Below are 19,007 nucleotides of genomic sequence, written 5' to 3'. Positions count from 1 at the left end.
AAATCTGGGAGCCCGATATGTATCTGTTCGTATGTGCAGGTGTTGCTAATTGATGCAAGTTTTGCCATGTTCTCAACTGCAGTTTTTGCATAGTTTTCTCACTCAGCACTACACCTTAAGATTCATCCATGTGGCTCTGTGTACATCGAACCTGTTGCTCCTCACTGCTGCATGGAGTTCACCGTATTGGACCCATGCCCTTCCCAGTGAGGGACAGCCAGGCTGCCTCCAACCCTGAACCTGCTCCCTGCCACCTCAACCCCAGATGGCAGTGCATTGAACATCCTTCCACATGCTATTAGCCAGTGTGAAAAAAGTTTGGGGGACACAGAGACAGAGGAAAGGATGGCTGGGTCATGGGGTGTGCATTGTTTTTGGAATGGTCGCCCCAGTCTACAACTTGCACTAGTAGGCATGAGGATTATGATATTCCCCTATTTCCACCAATACTTGATATTCTCCAGCTTTCTATCTATTCCAAGACTCATATCCAAACATATCCTTTACATATTAAGTCTCTATATCCTTTCTCCTGAACCAGTGATGGATAAAGGAGTGGTTCTCCCCTGCTCTGTGGAGGTCTCAGTGTGTTAAAGGTAGAAATAAGGTCTTACTCTAAGGAAGTGTTTTCCCTGGTGATGGGGATTGCCAGAGGGGAGGAGTATATGAACGATAAAATAACTCCCTATGAACACATGAGGTAGGACAATTGTCATTTGGCTTGGAGTCCTGGGAGGCCAAAGATATCTGTGGCAGCTAGAATCCTGGCAGGAAGAAGATGGCCCCTCAAAGGGATAAAACGGGGGAGAATTCAAAGAAGCGGTTATTTACAGAGGTGTGGGCAGTGGAGACCCCCGCTCAGGGGATAGGGCGGGGCAGAGCGGGGCAGGCTGTAGTGAGCCGGCTGGGAAAGAGGCCTCCCCAGCAGGAGCAGGGGGTGTGGCCAGGCACTGCCGGAAGCTGGTTAGGCAGGGAGGCGATGCATTTCTTGGCCTTTCTTCTCTCCTCTCATCTGCTCTCTGAACCCAACAGAAAGCCTGAGGCCTCTGAGGCCTGGGAAGCCCATTCCTACAGTCCACACGGGAGCAGGTGCAGAAGACTTGTGGGTGGCACTGGAAGGGCAAACGAATATGCCCCAGAGGCTAGCCAGACACACTCGCCAGAGGCAAACATTCCACCTCATCTTAGGTCAGAAGTGGCACTCAGAGACATGTTTGGTTTCACTCCCACTGTGCTTTCTAAAGATTTAAATCCGCCCTGGCTGGTGGGGCTCAGTGGATTGAGCACGGGCCTGTGAAGTGACGGGTCGCCGGTTCGATTCCCAGTCAGGGCACATGCCTGGGTTTCGGGCCAGGCCCCCAGTAGGGGATACATGAGAGGCAACCACACATTGATGTTCTTCTCCCACTCTTTCTCCCTCCCTTCCCCTCTCTCTGAAAATGAATAAATAAAATATTTAATTTAATCTGGGGAAAAGTATTCAGTAGGGGAGTGGCCCCCAGTAGGGGGCGTGTGAGAGGCAACCACTCATTGATGTTTCTCTCCCTCTCTCCCTCCCTTCCCCTCTGTCTAAAAATAGAATAAATAAAATCTTTAGGAAAAAACAGGGAGACTTTGTCTTTTTTTTAAGATTTTATTTATTTTTAGGCAGAGGGTAAGAGGGGGAGAAAGAGTGAGGGGGAGAAAGAGAGGAGAGAAACATCAGTGTGTGGTTGCCTCTCACATGCCCCCTACTGGGGACCTGGCCTGCAACCCAGGCATGTGCCCTGACCTGGGAACTGCACCAACATCTCTTTGGTTTGCAAGTTGGCACTCAATCCACTGAGCCACACCAGCCAGGGCTGTCTTCTAAAGAATGCAGATTTTTGGCTTCTTGTGGAATATTGCATGGTATGGCAGTGCTGGGCCACCATTTCCTAGGCCTCAGGCAGGGCACTGAGGCTGCCCACTTTGAGGAGGGCCTTGTTTTCTCCATTTCAGAAGCTGCCTGGCCCCCGGGGGCATTTCAGTTCTCAACCTTTCAGTTCAGCTCCATGCTAACAAGGTTGTAATCACAAAAACTGATCTCTCACTGCATCGTCCTTTATGAAATTGCCACCCACATGGTCCAGGATGTGTTTCTATTAATTTTCTTTGGGTATCATCTAAATGAAATGATAACATAAAAAATATTGTTACGGATCCTTGTCCTTCAAGCACGAATCCCCAAATGCCCAGAGTCCCCGGGACCCACTGCAGAAACGCTGGTCTGTTCCAAATCCCTTATTTGCAGCTGGGAAAATGGAGGCCCGGAGAGGACAGAGAACCTCTCAAAGTCACACAGCCGGTCCTCATAGAGGCTGGGCTGACTCCAGGGGTCCTCTTTCTGGCACCACTCTGGGGAAGCACCAAATTACCACTTTGGTGTCAGCATTGGCTGAGTCTGCTGTTGGCGTGGGCATCGGTGTTGGGAGGTAGAATAACCAAATACCCAATACAGCATCTTTTCTTCATCATTTCCTTGTGCATGTCCTTATAGGTGTGACTGCTCAATTATTTGGTAGCAAAATGTGAATATCTGTACAGGCTAAGCTGCTATAACAAAGAGACCCAAACAATGCAGAGGCTTACAGGAGCTGGAAGCTTATTTCTCCCTCCTACACAGGCCCTGAATGAGCAGCCTTGTTGGCAGAGAGGTGCTGGTCCAAACCGTCAGTGCAGACCCCAGGTCGCTTCTTCCGTCCTGTGCTCTGTGGACTTTGATGTTCAAGCCCATGGGAGTCAGGGGAAGAGAAGGAAGGCCAGGCATCGGCTTCCTCTTTTGGTAAAACTATAAATTATGAAATAATTGTAGATTCACAGGAAGTAGCAAAGAGAGGACGGATGCTAAAAAGACGAATAACCCAATTAAAAGTGGACAAAGCAGGCCCTGGCTGGTGTAGCTCAGTGGATTGAGCGCGGGCCTGCGAACCACACAATTGCGGTTTGATTCCCAGTCAGGGCACATGCCTGGATTGCAGACCGGTTCCCTGCAGGCCAGTTCCCAGCAGGGGACGCACAAAAGGCAACCATACATTGATGTTTCTCTCCCTCTCTCCTTCCCTTCCCCTCTAAAGATAAATAAATAAAATATTTTTTTTAAAAAGTGGACAAAGCTTTGCTCCAAAGAAGAAATACAAATGGCCAACAAACAGGTGAAAAGATGCTCAATGTCATTAATCATTAGAGAAGGGCAAATCAGAACTGCACTGGCTGGTGTGGCTCAGTGGATTGAAAGGCTACGGATTCCTGGTGACCTGGGGTTTTGTCCTCACAGTTGGGGGCGGGTGAGAGACAACCCCTCATCCGGGTTTCTCTCCCTTTCTTTCTCCCTTTCTTCCTCTTTCTCTGAAAATCAAAAATTAAAATCTTAAAAAAAAAAACTATGAAAAAACACATCTAGATACCACTTCATACCCACTAGGATGACCGTTAAAAAAAAAAAAACCCAAAAGTAACAAGTGGTGGTAAGGATGCGGGGGAATTGCGACCCTCATACACCGCTGGTGGGAATGTAAAATGGTGCAGCCACTTTGGAAAACGGTCTAGCAGTTCCTCAAAAGTTTGAACATAGAGTTACCATAGGACTCAGCAATTCCACTCCCAGGTATATACTGACAATAACTGGAAACAGGTGTCCGAAGAAAAACTTGTTCATAACAGTGTTATTCATAATCACCAAAAAATGGAAACAACCTAAACTGATGAATAGGTAACTAAAACGTGGTGTATCTACACATGCGATATTATTATTTGGCCAGAAAAAGGAATAAAGTACTGATATAAGCTACAACATCGATAAACCTTGAAAACATGATGTGAAACTTGAAGTGAAAAACCAGACACACAATAGGCCGCATCTTGTGTGATTCCACTCCTATGGGCATGTGCAGAACAGGGAAATTCGTGGACACAGAGCAGATATCAATGGCGGCCTTGGGCGGAGAGAAGAGGGAATTTGGGGTAACCGCTTGCAGCTCGTAGGTGCGGAGTCTGTTCTTGGGGTGTTGAAGACACTCTGATATTAATAGTGTTGATCTTTGCACAAGTCTGTGAATATACTAGAAACTACTGAGCTTACACTTTAAAATGACTAATTTTATATTATGTGTATCATAATTTATACTAAAGCAGTTGTTGAGACGAGAGTAAGAGAGCCCTGAACAATTTCTTTGTAAGCAAGCCAGGCAGAAGGGGAACACATTCTTTCACCCCCTACCCCCATTGGTAGTGACCCCTGAGCCTAAACGAATCAGGACATCGCTAAAATTAGATAACAAAGTTTTATTCAAGGATCTTAAGATTTGCTTTCTGGAAACAGTACTAGGTAACACACAAAATGTTGCAAAGGAAAAAGAAAGGTTGAGTAAAAAGTACATTCTTGAGAAAAATCAGTCCTGCACTCCCAGCCTCTGGACCCGTCTGAGATGTGAATCTCCCACATCCGTAAGGCCTCCCGGCTCGGGAACAGTCTTCCCTACGTTGTTCTCAGGACAAGTCTCTCCTAAACCCTTCAGAGGGCCGTCTGCAGGGTTTGTGTCTATTTCCAGGCATTGATGCCCAACTGAAAAGTTAAAAAAAATGAAGTCCTCAGGCCAAAGCAAAATAAATTCCCTTCCTCGTGTTCCAGCCCATTCTCATTTGAGTCATTTTGTTAGCTTGGCTATGGTGACTGCACTTTGTGTTTTCACTTTCCTCAGTGGCCACCTGCCTACTCCTCACCCCAAGGCTGCTGGGCCGCGGGGGTCCAGCTGGCAGTTCAGTGGCTGCTGGGCCCGAGGCAGCGGTCCTGCCCCCCAGAGAGCACACTCCCTCCCCACAGCCTGCGGGTTGCTGGCTCCTACTTTTCCATCTCTAAATAACTCTCCAACAAGCCTTCTTCTCCCCTTTCCACAGCTCTGCCCTCTAGCTTGGTCCTCTCTCCATGGCGCCTTCCCCAATCTCCTCCCTGGGGTCCTGGCTGCCATCCTTGCTCTCTGACCCACCCTCCCGCAGCAGCCAGAGACACTCCCGAAACACAGCTGTCACCCTGCCGCTGCCCCCTGGACCCCTCCATGGCTCCCTAGTGTATTCTCTGCGCCACACCAAACCGAGCTCTGGGACAGAAGGACTCTGCCTGTATTCACAGCCTAGAGCAGCGGAGGACGCACAGGAGGCGTGAATGGCTGAACAGAGCCAAGTGCTGTAGGGAACGGGGAGGGCTTTCTGTGGAAGTGAGAATCAGGAAAACTTCTAAAAGACAAACTAGGCCATCTTCAGGTGGGTAGTTGAGGGCAGGGGAAGGCGCCCCAGGTAGGAGGAGCCCACTGCGGGAGGACTGGTTGTTTGGGGCAGCAGGTCCTGACCTGGAGCGAAGCTGGAAGAGGGAGTCGGGGGGGTTCTTCGGGGAGGCGGGGGCTCATCAGAGCCTGTGCTTCAGATGAGCGGGAGGCCGTGCAGAAGAAAACTTTCACCAAGTGGGTGAACTCGCACCTCGCTCGAGTCGGCTGCCACATCGGGGACCTCTACGCAGACCTCCGGGACGGCTTCGTGCTCACTCGGCTCCTGGAAGTGCTGTCGGGGGAGCAGCTGGTGAGGGGGCCCGGCGGGCTGGGGGAAGGGAATTGGCTTTGGGGTCTTGGGCTGGGCTAGGCCTGGGGCCTGGCTAATGGTGGCGCGGAGCATCCTAGGAGGTGCGGGTGAGAAAGGGACCCCTCACCAGGGAGGGCGGGGCTACGGCTCAGGGGTGGAGCTGGGTGGCGAGGACCTGGAGGCGGGTCTTGGGACAGAGGATTCTGTTGAAGGTGAGTGCCGCGGCAGGGGCGGGACTCAGGGCCTGGGTGGGGCTCCGTGGGAAGGGGTGGGGCCATGGGAGAAGGGAGGGGCTTTATTGGAACGCCCTGGCCTGGTTGGTGAGGTAGCAGGGCCAGAACTCTGTTGAGGGGTTTCGTGGATGAGGGTGCGGTTGCCATCGGAAGGGAAGGCCTTGGTCGTGGGAGTCCAGGGGTGGGTCAGACAGAACTCTTGTCTGAATGTGGCTTGTTGTGGGGTTGCAGTTGTATTTCTCGGCTTGGATGGGGCTTCATCAGGAAGGATGGGGTTCTTATGGAGCTAGAGATTCATTAAAGGTCCAGAGCCTGGCGCTCAGAAGTCGTGAGGGTGTTGGCTACAGAACAGAAACAAGTGACATTGAAAGGAAGAGAGCCCTGAACAGGTCTTGGAATGGGGCGGGGCTTGATAGGAGTGGGCGGGGCTCCAGGCCGGGGTCTGAAGGGGTGTGGCTAGGGAACTAGCTGCAAAACCTTGGTAGCCTGAGGCAGAGATCCAATAGGAGGGCGGAGCCGTGGCTACAGGCGGGGGCGGAGCTTAACAATAAGGTAAAGTGAGCTGTCGGAGGTGGGGCTTCGGTGGAGGCGGTGGAGACAGAAACTTGAAACCTCGAGGGGAACTGGGTCTGGCAATGAGAAGGGGTGGGATTCTTTAGAAGAACTGGGTCCTCGGTCTTGGATAAGACTGTAGGGGCGTGGACTGGGCTTGGATATCCGGGAGGCGTGGCTGCGGGGAGGACTTCTTTGGAAGGGGTGGGGCCCAGGGCACCGCGCTCCACACCAGGCGCCCCCCATCTCCCAATGCCCCGCCGTCCTAGCCCAGGCCCACTCGCGGTCGCATGAGGATCCACTCACTGGAAAACGTGGACAAGGCTCTGCAGTTTCTGAAGGAGCAGCGCGTGCACCTGGAGAACGTGGGCTCGCATGACATCGTGGACGGGAACCACCGACTGACCCTGGGCTTGGTCTGGACCATCATCCTGCGCTTCCAGGTGACCCTCAAGCGAGCCCTGCCCCGCCAGCGGCCCGCAGTGGCCTTAGGAGGGCGTCCCACCCACCCACTCGGCCATTCACTCATTCACTCCCGAAAATTGTAACATGCTACCGGAACCCTATTCCAGGTGGTGGAAATGAAAATAATGGTGAAAATAATAATGATTATCATCAGCATCACTATGATCATCATTTATGTATTTTTTACAGCGTTCTAGGCACTATTCTAAGCACATGACATTTAATACAACAACCCTATAAGCTGGCCCTATTTATTATTCCACGTCACCAGTGAGAAAACAAGCCCACAGAGAAGAAATGCGCTCACGGTCACAGAGCTGGGGAGTGGAGCTGGAATTCGACTACAGATAGTCTTGCTTCAGTTCAGTAACAAAACAGACAAACTTTCCGCCTTGGTGGACAGACGATAAACAAATCTATGCATACATCCACAAGGGATGTATGTGAAAAGGACCAGCCTTAGGCCGAGAAGTAGAAAGAGCTATACAAAAGAGACTATGGTAAATCAGTAAAAGGGATATAGAATATAGGCTGATGGTACTGAGATTTTAGACTGGGGGACCAGAGAAGGGCTCTCCGAGAAGCTGGTTGCTGACTGTCATGTGGAGTTGGAGGGAGGAAGCGTTCCGGGGAGGGGGCACCGCGGCCGGTGCGGAGGCCCTGCGGTGGGCACGGGTGTGGCTCGTCGGAAGTACAGGAGGACCAGCTCGGCTAGAAGCAAGGCGTGACGAGGGAGATGATGTCGGAAGGGCTGCCAGGGCCTGGATGACCTCTGATCAGCAGTCTGGATTTTATTCTGCCTGACGTGGGGAGAGATTGGGGAGTTTTATCAAGAGGAGGAGCATAAGCAGATTTAGAAAGATCCCTCTGTATTGGGGGTGGTCATCCAAACTGGGGGCTGGGAGCTCAGGGAAGAGTCTCAGGCTGGACCTAGGGTGGGGCACAGAGAGGTGAAGAGGAAGGCAGGCAGGAAAGAAGCTCAGGAGAGGAGTGGTCGTGCCATAGGGGAAGGGGGGGGGGATGGGGATGTGTCCAGGCCCAGGCCCAAGGCTCTGGTCTGGGGGCTGGGGGACAGTGGGGCCACCCTGAGTCAGCACCCGGGAGAAAGAGCAGGTTTGGGAGAGGCACTGAGGTCATCCTGGGGCACAGCTGTCATAAGGGGTCCAGGACTTTAGGAGGAGATGTTTAGGAATCCACCCGATCCTGGGAATAGAGCTCAGAGAGTGGTTAAAGCTGGAGGAAGGCATCAGTAAAGAACCAGGGAATGAGACCGGTGGGTGAGGGGTGGGGGCTGGTAGCTGGAGCCTTAGACCAGGGGTTGGGGCCTCCTGGGAACCCAGGTTTCTACTTGTACCCAAATGCCAAACTCGGCTCCTGAGTCTAGGGCCCAGGCATCGAACACTCATCCGAGGCTCTCGAACCTGCTCTAAATTCTGAGTCATTCAGAGCACCTACTATGTGTGATAACATGTAGTAGAAACAAAATAGACATTTGTTACTACAGAAAAGAAAACAGGCAAATATCATGTGGTCCTGGAACTTTTACAGAGTAGCGAGTGCATTAGTCTACTGTGGCTACTGTAGCAAAATACCACAGACCAGGGATTTAAACAACAGAAACTTATTTTCTCATCATTTTAGAAGCTAGACGTTCCAGGTCAAAGTGCTGGCAGGTTTGGTTTCTCCTGAGCTGTCTCTCCTTGGCTTGCTCACAAACCACCTTCTGTCTACATCCTCCCGTGACTTTTCCTCCGTGTGGTCAGGTCCCTAGGGTCCCTTCCTCTTCTTAGAACGATACCATTCCTATTAGGTTAGGGCCCCATCCTTATGACCTCATTTAACCTTAACTAACTCTCCAAGGCCCTCTCCCTCAATACGGTCACATTGGGGGTTAGGGCTTCAACTTACAGATTTGGTGGGCGGGGAGGGGGACACACTTCAGTCCTTAATGGGGAGGCAGTAAGCCAGATGAAGAAATAAAATGAATGGGTGACGATAAATGGTAAGGAGGTAATAAGGCAGGGAAGGAGGATGTGAAATTTGGGTGTGTGTATTGAGATTTAAAACCAGGTGGTTGGTCAAGTCCTCACTGAGGAGGTGACGTGAACGCAGACCTCAAGGAGTGGTGGAGCCTCGCGGGGACCTGGGGGAAGGATGTCCCAGGCAAAAGGAAGAACCAGTGCAAAGGCCCTGGGGAGAGAGGACGGTGGTGATTTAGTGAAGACAGAGGTCTCTGAAGGGGAGCAAGCTGTCGAAGGAGGGCCAGAGACAGAACGAGAGGAGATTGTGAGGAGTTTTGTTTTTACCCAAATTGAACTGGAGCTACATGTTGTGGATAGGAGGCAGGTGATCCCATTTGGGTGTTCACAGGGTCCCTCTGTCACTCGAAGGACAGATCATGGGCACGGGGCAGGGGGACTAGCACAGAGGCCACTGCTCAGCTCAGCTGGGAGATGATGGCAGCTGAGGTCAGGGAAGTGGCCCAGACACCAAGGAAGGCGGCGTCCCTGGAAACTCAGACCCTAACCCACCACCGCCTTTCACCCCCCCACCCCGCCCCATTGTGGACATCCTGGCTCACTTCTGAGCCCACCTCCACACTCCTGAACCCCCACGCCAACTCGAAGCTGCCTCTCTTATCTCCTCCGTCACCTAGTCCCCTCTCTGGGGCCAGGGTGGGGTGGGGTCTCCCAGCCTCAAGCCCTCCAGGCCCCAGCAGCTTTGCTGTGTGTCCTCCCAGATTCAAGTCATCAAAATTGAGACTGAGGACAACAGAGAGACGCGTTCTGCCAAGGATGCACTACTCTTGTGGTGTCAGATGAAGACAGCTGGGTAAGCCGCTCAGCCGCCGCCGTCCGGGCCCTCACCTAGGGGCTCCTGTGGGGCCCAGTGAGAAGGGCAGCTCCAATCCTAAGTGTCAAAAGTTACTGTGGAACTAATAAACTGGTAAATAAAACACGTCCACTCTTCCGACCTTGACGAACAAACTTGTGTTATCAATCTGGAAGGCCAGGTGCAAGTTTACAACTTGAACTCCGCAGAGATAGATGCTGGAAAGCGGTGGGCTGTCCCTAGCCTGCTCCCTTCTCTCCCCCAACTCACCCTGCACCTCAGGGGACCTCGTGCACTTCTGTGCATCCCCCAGCTCCAGGTTCCAGCCACTCCCCCTGCATGAACAGCCACCTGTCGGGCCGGCAGGGCACACGCCAGGACTCAGGCGGCTTGGGTGGGAAATTCAGGGTCCTCGGTACCTTCGGGGGGTGGAGAAGGGGATACACAGGCTGCTGGGCATGTGCCCTGGACTCCTGACTCCCTGTCCTTCAGGGAAGGGCCGTGGTCTGAAAGTCAAGTGGGAGAGCATCCCCTGGGAGACACGAGGGGAACTGGGCGTTGTCTCATCCTTCTGGGCCTGTTTGTCTGTCTTGCAAGGGCAACCTGTTTCTCCCGGTGTCAGCTTTTACCTCTACACCTGCTCTTCCTTGCTTGTTCTTACCTCTCCCTCCCTCCCTCCCTCCTCCCTCCCCTCACCTCCTTATCCTGCTCTCTCTGTCTCTCTCTATTCCTTCTTCCCTCCTTCTTTTATTCTCTCCCTCCCTCTGCCTCTCATTTTTACTCCTCTCCTGTCTGTCACGATCTCTCTGTCTCTGTCTTTGTCCCAACCTCCCTGGCTCCTGGTATCGTCTATCTATCTATTTATCTATTTACAGATAAATAGATAGATAGATGATAAATAAAGTTCTGAATGACTCAGAATTTGGAGCAGGTTCGAGAGCCTTGGATGGGTGTTCGATGCTTGGGCCCTAGACTCAGGAGCTGAGTTTGGCTTCTGTCTATTGATTTATTTACCCATACCTACTCATCCATTCATCCATGTCTGTCTCTCCCTCTCCCTTCCCTCCTGACCCTTCCATTTCTGCTTCTGTCTCTCCCTAGTTACCCTGAGGTTAACATCCAGAATTTCACCACGAGCTGGCGAGACGGCTTGGCCTTCAATGCCCTCATTCACCGGCACAGGTATCACCTGGCTTGGGGCAACCCAGCCCTGCCCTGCCCCCTGCCCCACGTCCCTCAGGTGCACAGATGCAGGGCCTATGCCTTCACCTCTGCGCACACACACACACACGCTTCCCTCCACACACAGGTGCACACAACAGGCCACATACCCTGTGCACACACGGAAACACACGTGCCTTTGCCCAGCTGTGTGCACAGGCACACACTCATGCACGTGCACCACCTGCGCCTGCTGCTCAGACGTCCTCAGGGCAGGAGCTCACTCGCCGTGGATGGTCCACGCGAGCGTGTGCACGGCGCCTCCTCCCACCAGAGTCCTTTCTCACGCTGCGCCCCCAGAGCCCACCTCCCACTCCCTAAACACCTGCCCAGCCTGGCTGGGGGTGGGGCACCCAGACGGTCACTCCCACATCATGATGCCCATGGGCAGACTGGGGAAACTGAGGCCTAGAGGGACTTGCTTGGTGCGGCAGAAGCCAGAACCCACACGTGCACACTCGCATCCACGTGGGGAGACCCAGCTGCACCCACGCACTCGGAAACCCGCCGCGGTGACGTGGTCCGGCTAACAATGGCAGCACGGATCGGGTGCCTTCTGGGTGCCCAGGGTTGTTCTAAGTGCTTTCCAATAAGCCACTGGCTATTCATAGACCCGATGAAGCAGATGCTATTGTTATCCCCATTTTACAAATGGCGATGAGGAAAACTGAGGCACAGAGAGATGAAGCAGCTCACCCAGAGGACAGCCCGGAGGTGGCCAAGCCGGGCTGTGAGCCAGGCGGGCTGGCTGCAGACCTCACACATCGGACCGCTGCGTAGTGCTGTGCGGAACACAGCCAAGCAGACGGTGCGCATCCTGACGTCTGACCTGCGGGGCCCTCACACCCACAGCAGATGCTGTGCACACACACGGCTTCCTCCTGGGGGGTCATGCCCCTCCTGCCCCTCGCCCCGGGCGGGGCTCGGACAAGGGTGACTTTCTCCCCGCTGCGCGCTGGCTCTGGAGCCTGCCTGCCGCCTGCCCACTCTGTGCCCCTGCCCAGGCCCGACCTCGTGGACTTCAGCAAACTCACCAAGTCCAACGCCAACTACAACCTGCAGAGGGCCTTCCGCACGGCTGAGCAGCACCTGGGACTGGCACGCCTGCTGGACCCCGAGGGTGAGCGCTGCGTGGCCCCGGTCCCGACTGACTCCTCGGGGCTCCCAGCCCCGGTGCCTCCCCAAACTCAGTTCCAACCTACCCCAGCACCGTCCCAGATGCCAAGGCCATTCCAAACCCCAGCTCCCTCCTGGCCCCCTCTCCTCCCTCACCTCCGCTCTTTCCCTCTTCCCATCCCCACGTCTCTTCCTGTCTCCATCTTCATCTTAACCCCCCGCCTATTTCCATTCTACCTCCAACATGAGCCCCTCCCCTTCCCATCTTCAGGCATCTCCCCCCAAACCCACCCCCTCTCCCTAACCCCAGCATCCCCAATCCCAACCCCCTTCCTAGCTTATCGCGGTCCCCATCCCCGAGTCCCATTTCCAATCCCATTCCCGCCCCCGGCCACCCCTCTGTCTGCCCCTGTCCGCACGCCGCTCTCTGCACCCCCTTTTCCCTTTCCAGTCCATCCCCAGCCCTGCCCGTGACTCCAGCCTCATCCCTAGCCCATGGCCACACTCCACACCAGTACCCTGTCCCTAGAATGACAGCTGCCCTTTTTCTGAGCACCTACTATGTGCCAAGCACATGGCTGGGAATGGGATCAAAATTTCCCTTTCATCCTCACACTGACCTGCTTGGATAGAATCGATCGGTCCTGTTTTAAAGTGATGAAACAAAGGCTCAGGGGCGTGAGGGCACTTGCCCAGGGTTACGCTAGAAACCAGTGAATGGGGCTTCTGACTCCAGGACCCATGGTCTCCGTCATCCCTCTCCCGGCCTCTGAGAGCTGTGTTTGGTGCTCGGAGCCGGCACACGGTGGGCGTTTGGTGGATGTCGGTGTCACCAGTGGGCTCCGTACGATGTTGTGCATTCAAAGGGTGAATTAAAATGGTCATTGGAATTTGTTGCGTTTCCCCTCCACGCCAGGCCATTCTTTCTAATACTTAGAGTGTTCCCAGGAGGCAGGCACTGTGGTTATCCTCGCCGTAACAATGGGGAAACTGAGGCTCAGAGAATTTCGATGGGCTTTCTAAGAGCCTGCAGTACGTGGAGCTTGAGCTTGGATTCGAGCTTGTGCTCGTGTCCTGGACCCCAAACCTCGTAAAACACTCATACAGTTAGTAACTACTTACTGAGCCCCTGCCGTGTGCCAGGCGTGGCAGGAAGAGGGTTAGAAAGGCAGGCATAGCCTGTGTCCTCCTGGAGCTCAGACAGCCGAGGAGCACATAGTCACCTCATGGACATCTAATCACAAATCACAATAACGAATTTGGAAGAACTCAGAGGAAATGAGATGCTCTGAGGGACTGTGACAGGAGGAGACCCACGTTAGACGGGTGGACGGGAGGGCTTTTCTGAGGAAGTCTGCCCCGAGCCCTGGGGGACGAGCGGGAGGTAGGCAGACAGACGAGCGAGCCGTGTTCCCGACGTAAGAACAGTGGGTGCAAAGGCCCGGAAGTGGAACGTTCGCTGGTGTGTTCCGAAAATACTCACAGATAATTTCTCATTGTGGTGTGTGTGTGTCCTGTGCTATTTACCCCATGAGGCAGGTCCCCTTTGGTAAATACGGAAGTTAAGGGACAGATAGGTTGGTTATCCAGCCCATGGTCATACAGCTCGTAAGAGTGGGCTCTCCCCCTCCCCCCCGCAACATTTCAACCCCTCTGCACATGTGCTCACCATCCTGCCCCCCCGCTCCCTCTTACCCCCCAGATGTCAACATGGAAGCTCCAGATGAGAAGTCCATCATCACCTATGTGGTCTCTTTCTACCACTATTTCTCCAAGATGAAGGCTCTGGCTGTGGAGGGGAAGCGGATTGGGAAGGTATAAGGAAGGAAAGAATAGGGTGGGTGGGAGCCCGGGAATCACAGGGGGTCGTGCCTTGAATGAGGCTGACCCCAACGTCCTGCCCCGGACCAGGTCCTGGACCAGGTGTTGGAGGTGGGGAAGATCATTGAGCGCTATGAGGAGCTGGCTGCCGAGCTGCTGGCCTGGATCCACCGCACCGTGGGCCTCATCAGCAACCAGAAGTTCGCCAACTCGCTGAGTGGGGTGCAGCAGCAGCTTCAGGCCTTCACGGCCTACTGCACTCTGGAGAAGCCCGTCAAGTGAGGCCCGGCGCGGGAGGGAGGGCGGCGGGAGGAAGCGTGCGGCGCGGTCCTGAGCTCGAGCACCCTCAGGTTTCAGGAGAAGGGGAACCTGGAGGTGCTGCTCTTCAGCATCCAGAGCAAATTGCGAGCCTGCAACCGCCGCCTCTACGTGCCTCGGGAGGGCTGCGGCATCTGGGACATCGACAAGGTGAGGTGGAGGAGGTGGGGGAGAGGCCGGCCGCTCCGTGGCGCTGTGTGGGTTGTGCACTGCTGGAGGGGCCGCTCTCGTGGTCGACGTTGCGGACTGGGTTTCATTCTGATGGTTTTCCGGCAGTGAAGTGTCATGTGGAAGCAACGTGCTTTTCCCAGTGCCATCAGTCCTAGGAGTGACTTGAGACAGAGAAGCCCGGGCGCTAAACTAGGAGAGCCCTCGGGGTCTGATGGCCCCTCTGTGTCCCTAGGCCTGGGGCCAGCTGGAGAAGGCGGAGCATGAGCGGGAGGCGGCCCTGAGGGCTGAGCTGATCCGGCAGGAGAAGCTGGAGCTGCTGGCCCAGAGGTTTGACCACAAGGTGGCCATGAGGGAGAGCTGGCTGAATGAGAACCAGCGCCTGGTGTCCCAGGTACTGGGCACGTGGCTTGGGAGGGAGGGCAGGGTGGATGCTCTGGGACCAGGGAGGGGGACTTGATCTCTTAAGCCACAGAGAAGAGTTGGATTAGGTGACAAGAGGGTGGGAAGGGAGGATTGTTCTCCTAAGTGATTGGCGGTGGTCCTGGTGGGGGGCCTGGGCCTGATCTCCAGCTAAACAGGAGAGTGAGGCTGGTCTCCAAGGTAACTAGAGAACACAGAATTCCTTCTTTTTTTTTTTTTTATTTTTTTAGAGATAGGGAGACTATTTAATTATCTCCTAAGTGGCAAAGGAGGTTGTACCTTGTGTCCAGGGTAACTCAAGAGGATAGAATTGGTCTCCTAGGTAACAGGATAGGGTAGGTCTGGTCCCCAATCTCTAGGGAAACAGCATAGGGTAGGTCTGGCCCCCAATGTTTAGGATGGGGCTTGTTTCCTAGGTAACAACTTGGTAACAAGTTTAGGGTTAGAGACGCAACAGGGGAGGGTGAGCTGCTCTCTCAGTGACAGGAAAAGGTGGAGCCAGTCTCCACAGTAACCGGGGGATGGTGTGGCTGGTCTCCAGGGTAACAGGGCAAGCAGGGCTGGTCCCCAGGGTAACAGAAGCAAACAGAGAAGTTTCCCAAGTTCACCCGGGGTCAAGGTAACAGGTGGGCTGCTGAGGCAGTATGACCGAGCGTCTGCGGTCTGTCCTGCCCCAGGACAACTTTGGCTATGAGCTGCCGGCAGTGGAGGCGGCCATGAAGAAACACGAGGCCATTGAGGCGGACATTGCGGCCTATGAGGAGCGGGTGCAGGGCGTGGCGGAGCTGGCCCAGGCCTTGGCCACCGAGGGCTACTACGATGCCCGGCGGGTGGCAGCCCAACGTGACAGTGTCCTGCGCCAGTGGGCCCTGCTGACCGGGCTGGTAGGTGCCCGGCGGACACGGCTGGAGCAGAACCTGGCCCTGCAGAAGGTCTTCCAGGAGATGGTGTACATGGTGGACTGGATGGAGGAGATGCAGGTGGGGGCCGGACTGGGGCCGAGCACGGCTGTGGTGGGCTGCGGGGGGTGGCATGCGGACACCGAAAGGGCTGTCGGACACGTGGAGAGGGGAGTGGGGAGAGGCAGAAAGGGATCAAGTCTGGGAGGCAGCGAGAAAGAGTGAGAGACACACAGATACAGAAGCGGAGACAGGGACAGACACAGAGAAAAAGATCATTCCAGGGAAAGGTGGTGATGAGAGAGGGGGGGGGGCGGATGCAAAGTTAGCAATAATGTAATCTCTTTCTTAAGTTTCTTTTAAAGATTGTACTTCTCTTTAGAGGGGAAGGGAAGGAGAGAGGCAGAGAAGTATCAGTGTATGGTTGCCTCTCATGCGTCCCCCACCAGGAACTGGCCTGTAACCGGGCGTGTGCCCGACTGGGAATCGAACCCCGATCCTTTGGTTCGCAGGCCTGCGCTCAATCCACTGAACCACAGCAGCCAGGGATGGCAACCGCAATCTAAATGGAGAAAGACACGGAGGAAGATAGAATGTGCTTGAGAAAGACCAACCAGAGATGCAGAGAAAGATGGAGAAAGGAAGGATAGAAGCAGAGAGAGAGATGCAGACGGGGAGAGAGACGAGGAGAGAGACAGGCAGAGACGGAGAAGAATGAGTGAGAAATACGCCGCCCCTCACTCCTCGGGGGTGCAGGCCTGGCGCGGGAGACACCGTGATGGGGCCAGAGCCCAGACATGGGAGGCCAGGGGGTGAGGGGACATTCGGAGATTCAGAGAGAGACGGATTAGGACCCAGACGAGGAGACAGATGAGAGTTTAGGCGATGGTGAAGGAGAGCAGAGAGCTAGTTCGGCCGGAGGGGTCGGGGAGCGGCCTCGGGGCCGAGGCCCAAAACATTCTCAACACTGCCCCCTGCTGTAGGCTCAGCTGCTGTCCCGGGAGTGCGGGCAGCACCTGGTGGAGGCTGAGGACCTGTTGCAGAAACATGGACTGCTGGAGGGGGACATCGCTGCCCAGAGCGAGCGGGTGGAGGCCCTCAATGCCGCGGCCCTGCGTTTCTCTCAGCTGCAGGGTGAGTGTGGCGTTGGGGTTTGGGGAGGAGACCTTCAAAGCTGATGCTATTAGAAGCCAAATGACTCCTGAGAGAGAAAAGGAAGGAGTGGACTCCCTCTTTGGAGGCATTCAAACACAGACTAAGGATCCCACTCCAACAGGGATTCACCATCAGGGTAGTTAACACCTTGGGCAGGAGGTTGAATCACATGGCGAAGCAGGAAGCCCTGCTTTGAGAGTCGGTAGCAGTAACTCCCCTTTATTGAGCACTTGTTATGTGCTAAGCCCTTACAGCCAGATCTCAGTGAACATCATGAAAGGACTGTATAAGGTAATGTATTGTCAGGGCTTGTTCAGCAGCAAGTAATGAAAACTCAATTCACATAGCATCAGGTGGAAGGGGGAATGTATTGGCTGACATAACTGAAATGTCCAGGAAGGGGTGAGTTTGGCTTCAGGAAGGGCTGGATCCAGGCATGGTTCAATGATGCTTTTAAGGTTCTCTCTCCAACTGTTGTCTCTATGTTTGTGTCATTGTTGGGCAGTCCCTTCCCTTGTGGTGTAGACCTGGGGTCATGCAGCCCCATGTTTATATCTCAGTAGCCTACAGGCCCAGCAGAAAACAGTCCCCTTATTCCCAATAGTTTTGACCAAACATTCAGCAAAAGCTCTCGTTAGTTCACTGTGAGTTCCATCCCCGCTGCTCGGCCAAGCATCGTGACCCTGGACTATACAGTGATCTAATTGGCAACATCTTTGTGACATACCCACCCAAGGGCCAAGAAGGGGAGCGAACTCCATCCAAAGATATGGACTGGGAGAGAGGAGGTGGGCTGCCATTACCAGAAGCTGGGGCATGGATACTGATAGGCAACACTAAAGCTGGCTCTACCGAGGTTCTCACCTCACTGTTGTCATTCTCTTCTGGTCAGAGACCCCACGAACCCCCTTCAGTCAGAACAAGCTGGGTTTGCTGGCTCTTTGCACATACCTCGGGGAACCTCAGTAAGAGGCTGTTGAGAAAGGCTCGTTACGGGATGTTGGGCGTGTGTCAGGTGACTTGGGGGTGATTTCCCGCAGGGCCTTGCTGCAGACGGGGTGCAGTCATGAAGCGGGGGCGCTGAGATGGCTGCACATCTGAACCGTGTTTCTCCAGGTGGTGGGAGGAACAGGAACCAGCCGAGGTGTTCAGCTCAGCTGGGCGAAGGGGGCCAGGTGGTTGGCACAGTGGCCTTGTTTTGGGTGCACCCGCACATCGTGGGGGGCGCCCCATTTTGTCCTGCTCCGTCAGCTGCCGGTGCGCTGTGGACCCCATCCCCGGGCTGTGTGTGCTGACAGCCGTGGGGGCTGCTGTTTTCTTTCTCTCTGAGGCCCAGTGCCCCAGTCCGGAGCCGGATAAAGGAATCCTGGAGCTCTGTTAGGAAAGGAAGGCTGCTAGGCTTGAAGGATGGTGGCCCTCCTCACCCTCGTGGGCTGGGTCATGTCCTAAGAGCACGTGAGGGCTCCTTTCAAGCCCCCGGGGCGGACATCTCCATCCTGGCTCAGCCACGCTCTCTCACCCTCGTGGAAACCGCAGGAGAGATGGTCTGACCCTCTCCTTCGCCCTGGGGACGTTCGTCCCAGGAGTCTCCCCATCTCCTTCTGGTGAGAGCTTGGTGCCTGGGGAGCACCAGCAGCACCACGAAAACAGCAAAGGGGCTAGTGCAGGGCGTGCGTCCTGGCGAGGGGTGGCCGCGTGGCCTGACTGGTGGTCCAGGGTGTGGCCTCCTGACCCACTGCGTCTCAGCCAACGCTGGGCGGGCAGCTTCCCTCCCGGAGTCTCAGTTTCTTCATGTGTAAGATGGGCTAGTAAGGATGCTGACCTCACAGAATGTTTGTGAGGATTAAATGACATCGTGACGCTGGGCTGGATACATGGTCACCATTTATCATTCAGTCGGATGCTCTGCTGTTTGGGTCAATTTCAGTGGATACCCAGAACTACAGAAATCCTACATTCCATCTAGGGCAGCATCGTGACCCAGTCGGAAATATGTTTACTCATAACCTGGAGCTCACACGCACACATACACACACACACCCCAACACTGACATTGGATCAAACAGACCCCTTTACCTCATGCGTTGAATTCTGATGTTTTCCATTCATTCCATTCCATCCCATTCAAGACGTGCTGGCTGCAGCCCGTTAAGTGAATTTCACAGTGTTGGGGGTCACAGATTAGAGGTCTGGGAGGAAAGTGAAATATTTGAAG

At 54.4% G+C, this 19,007-nt stretch overlaps 1 protein-coding gene across 1 annotated transcript in view; it reads left to right on the top strand.

The window, feature by feature from the left end:
• SPTBN4 (spectrin beta, non-erythrocytic 4) overlaps nt 1–19,007 on the top strand; it is a 69,555-nt gene that overhangs the window by 7,504 nt on the left and 43,044 nt on the right. The window contains exons 2-12 of the mRNA XM_053667579.1: nt 5,438–5,589; nt 6,644–6,817; nt 9,580–9,671; nt 10,773–10,853; nt 11,897–12,012; nt 13,711–13,823; nt 13,920–14,107; nt 14,180–14,297; nt 14,551–14,709; nt 15,416–15,718; nt 16,621–16,771. Coding sequence (XP_053523554.1) covers nt 5,438–5,589; nt 6,644–6,817; nt 9,580–9,671; nt 10,773–10,853; nt 11,897–12,012; nt 13,711–13,823; nt 13,920–14,107; nt 14,180–14,297; nt 14,551–14,709; nt 15,416–15,718; nt 16,621–16,771 — 1,647 coding nt within the window. The remainder of the gene's footprint in view (nt 1–5,437; nt 5,590–6,643; nt 6,818–9,579; nt 9,672–10,772; nt 10,854–11,896; nt 12,013–13,710; nt 13,824–13,919; nt 14,108–14,179; nt 14,298–14,550; nt 14,710–15,415; nt 15,719–16,620; nt 16,772–19,007) is intronic.

Source organism: Artibeus jamaicensis, unplaced genomic scaffold, assembly GCF_021234435.1.
Source record: "Artibeus jamaicensis isolate MK-2021 breed Jamaican fruit bat unplaced genomic scaffold, CSHL_Jam_final contig_47, whole genome shotgun sequence".
NCBI lineage: Eukaryota > Metazoa > Chordata > Mammalia > Chiroptera > Phyllostomidae > Artibeus > Artibeus jamaicensis.
This window is presented reverse-complemented; position numbering and strand designations above follow the sequence as displayed.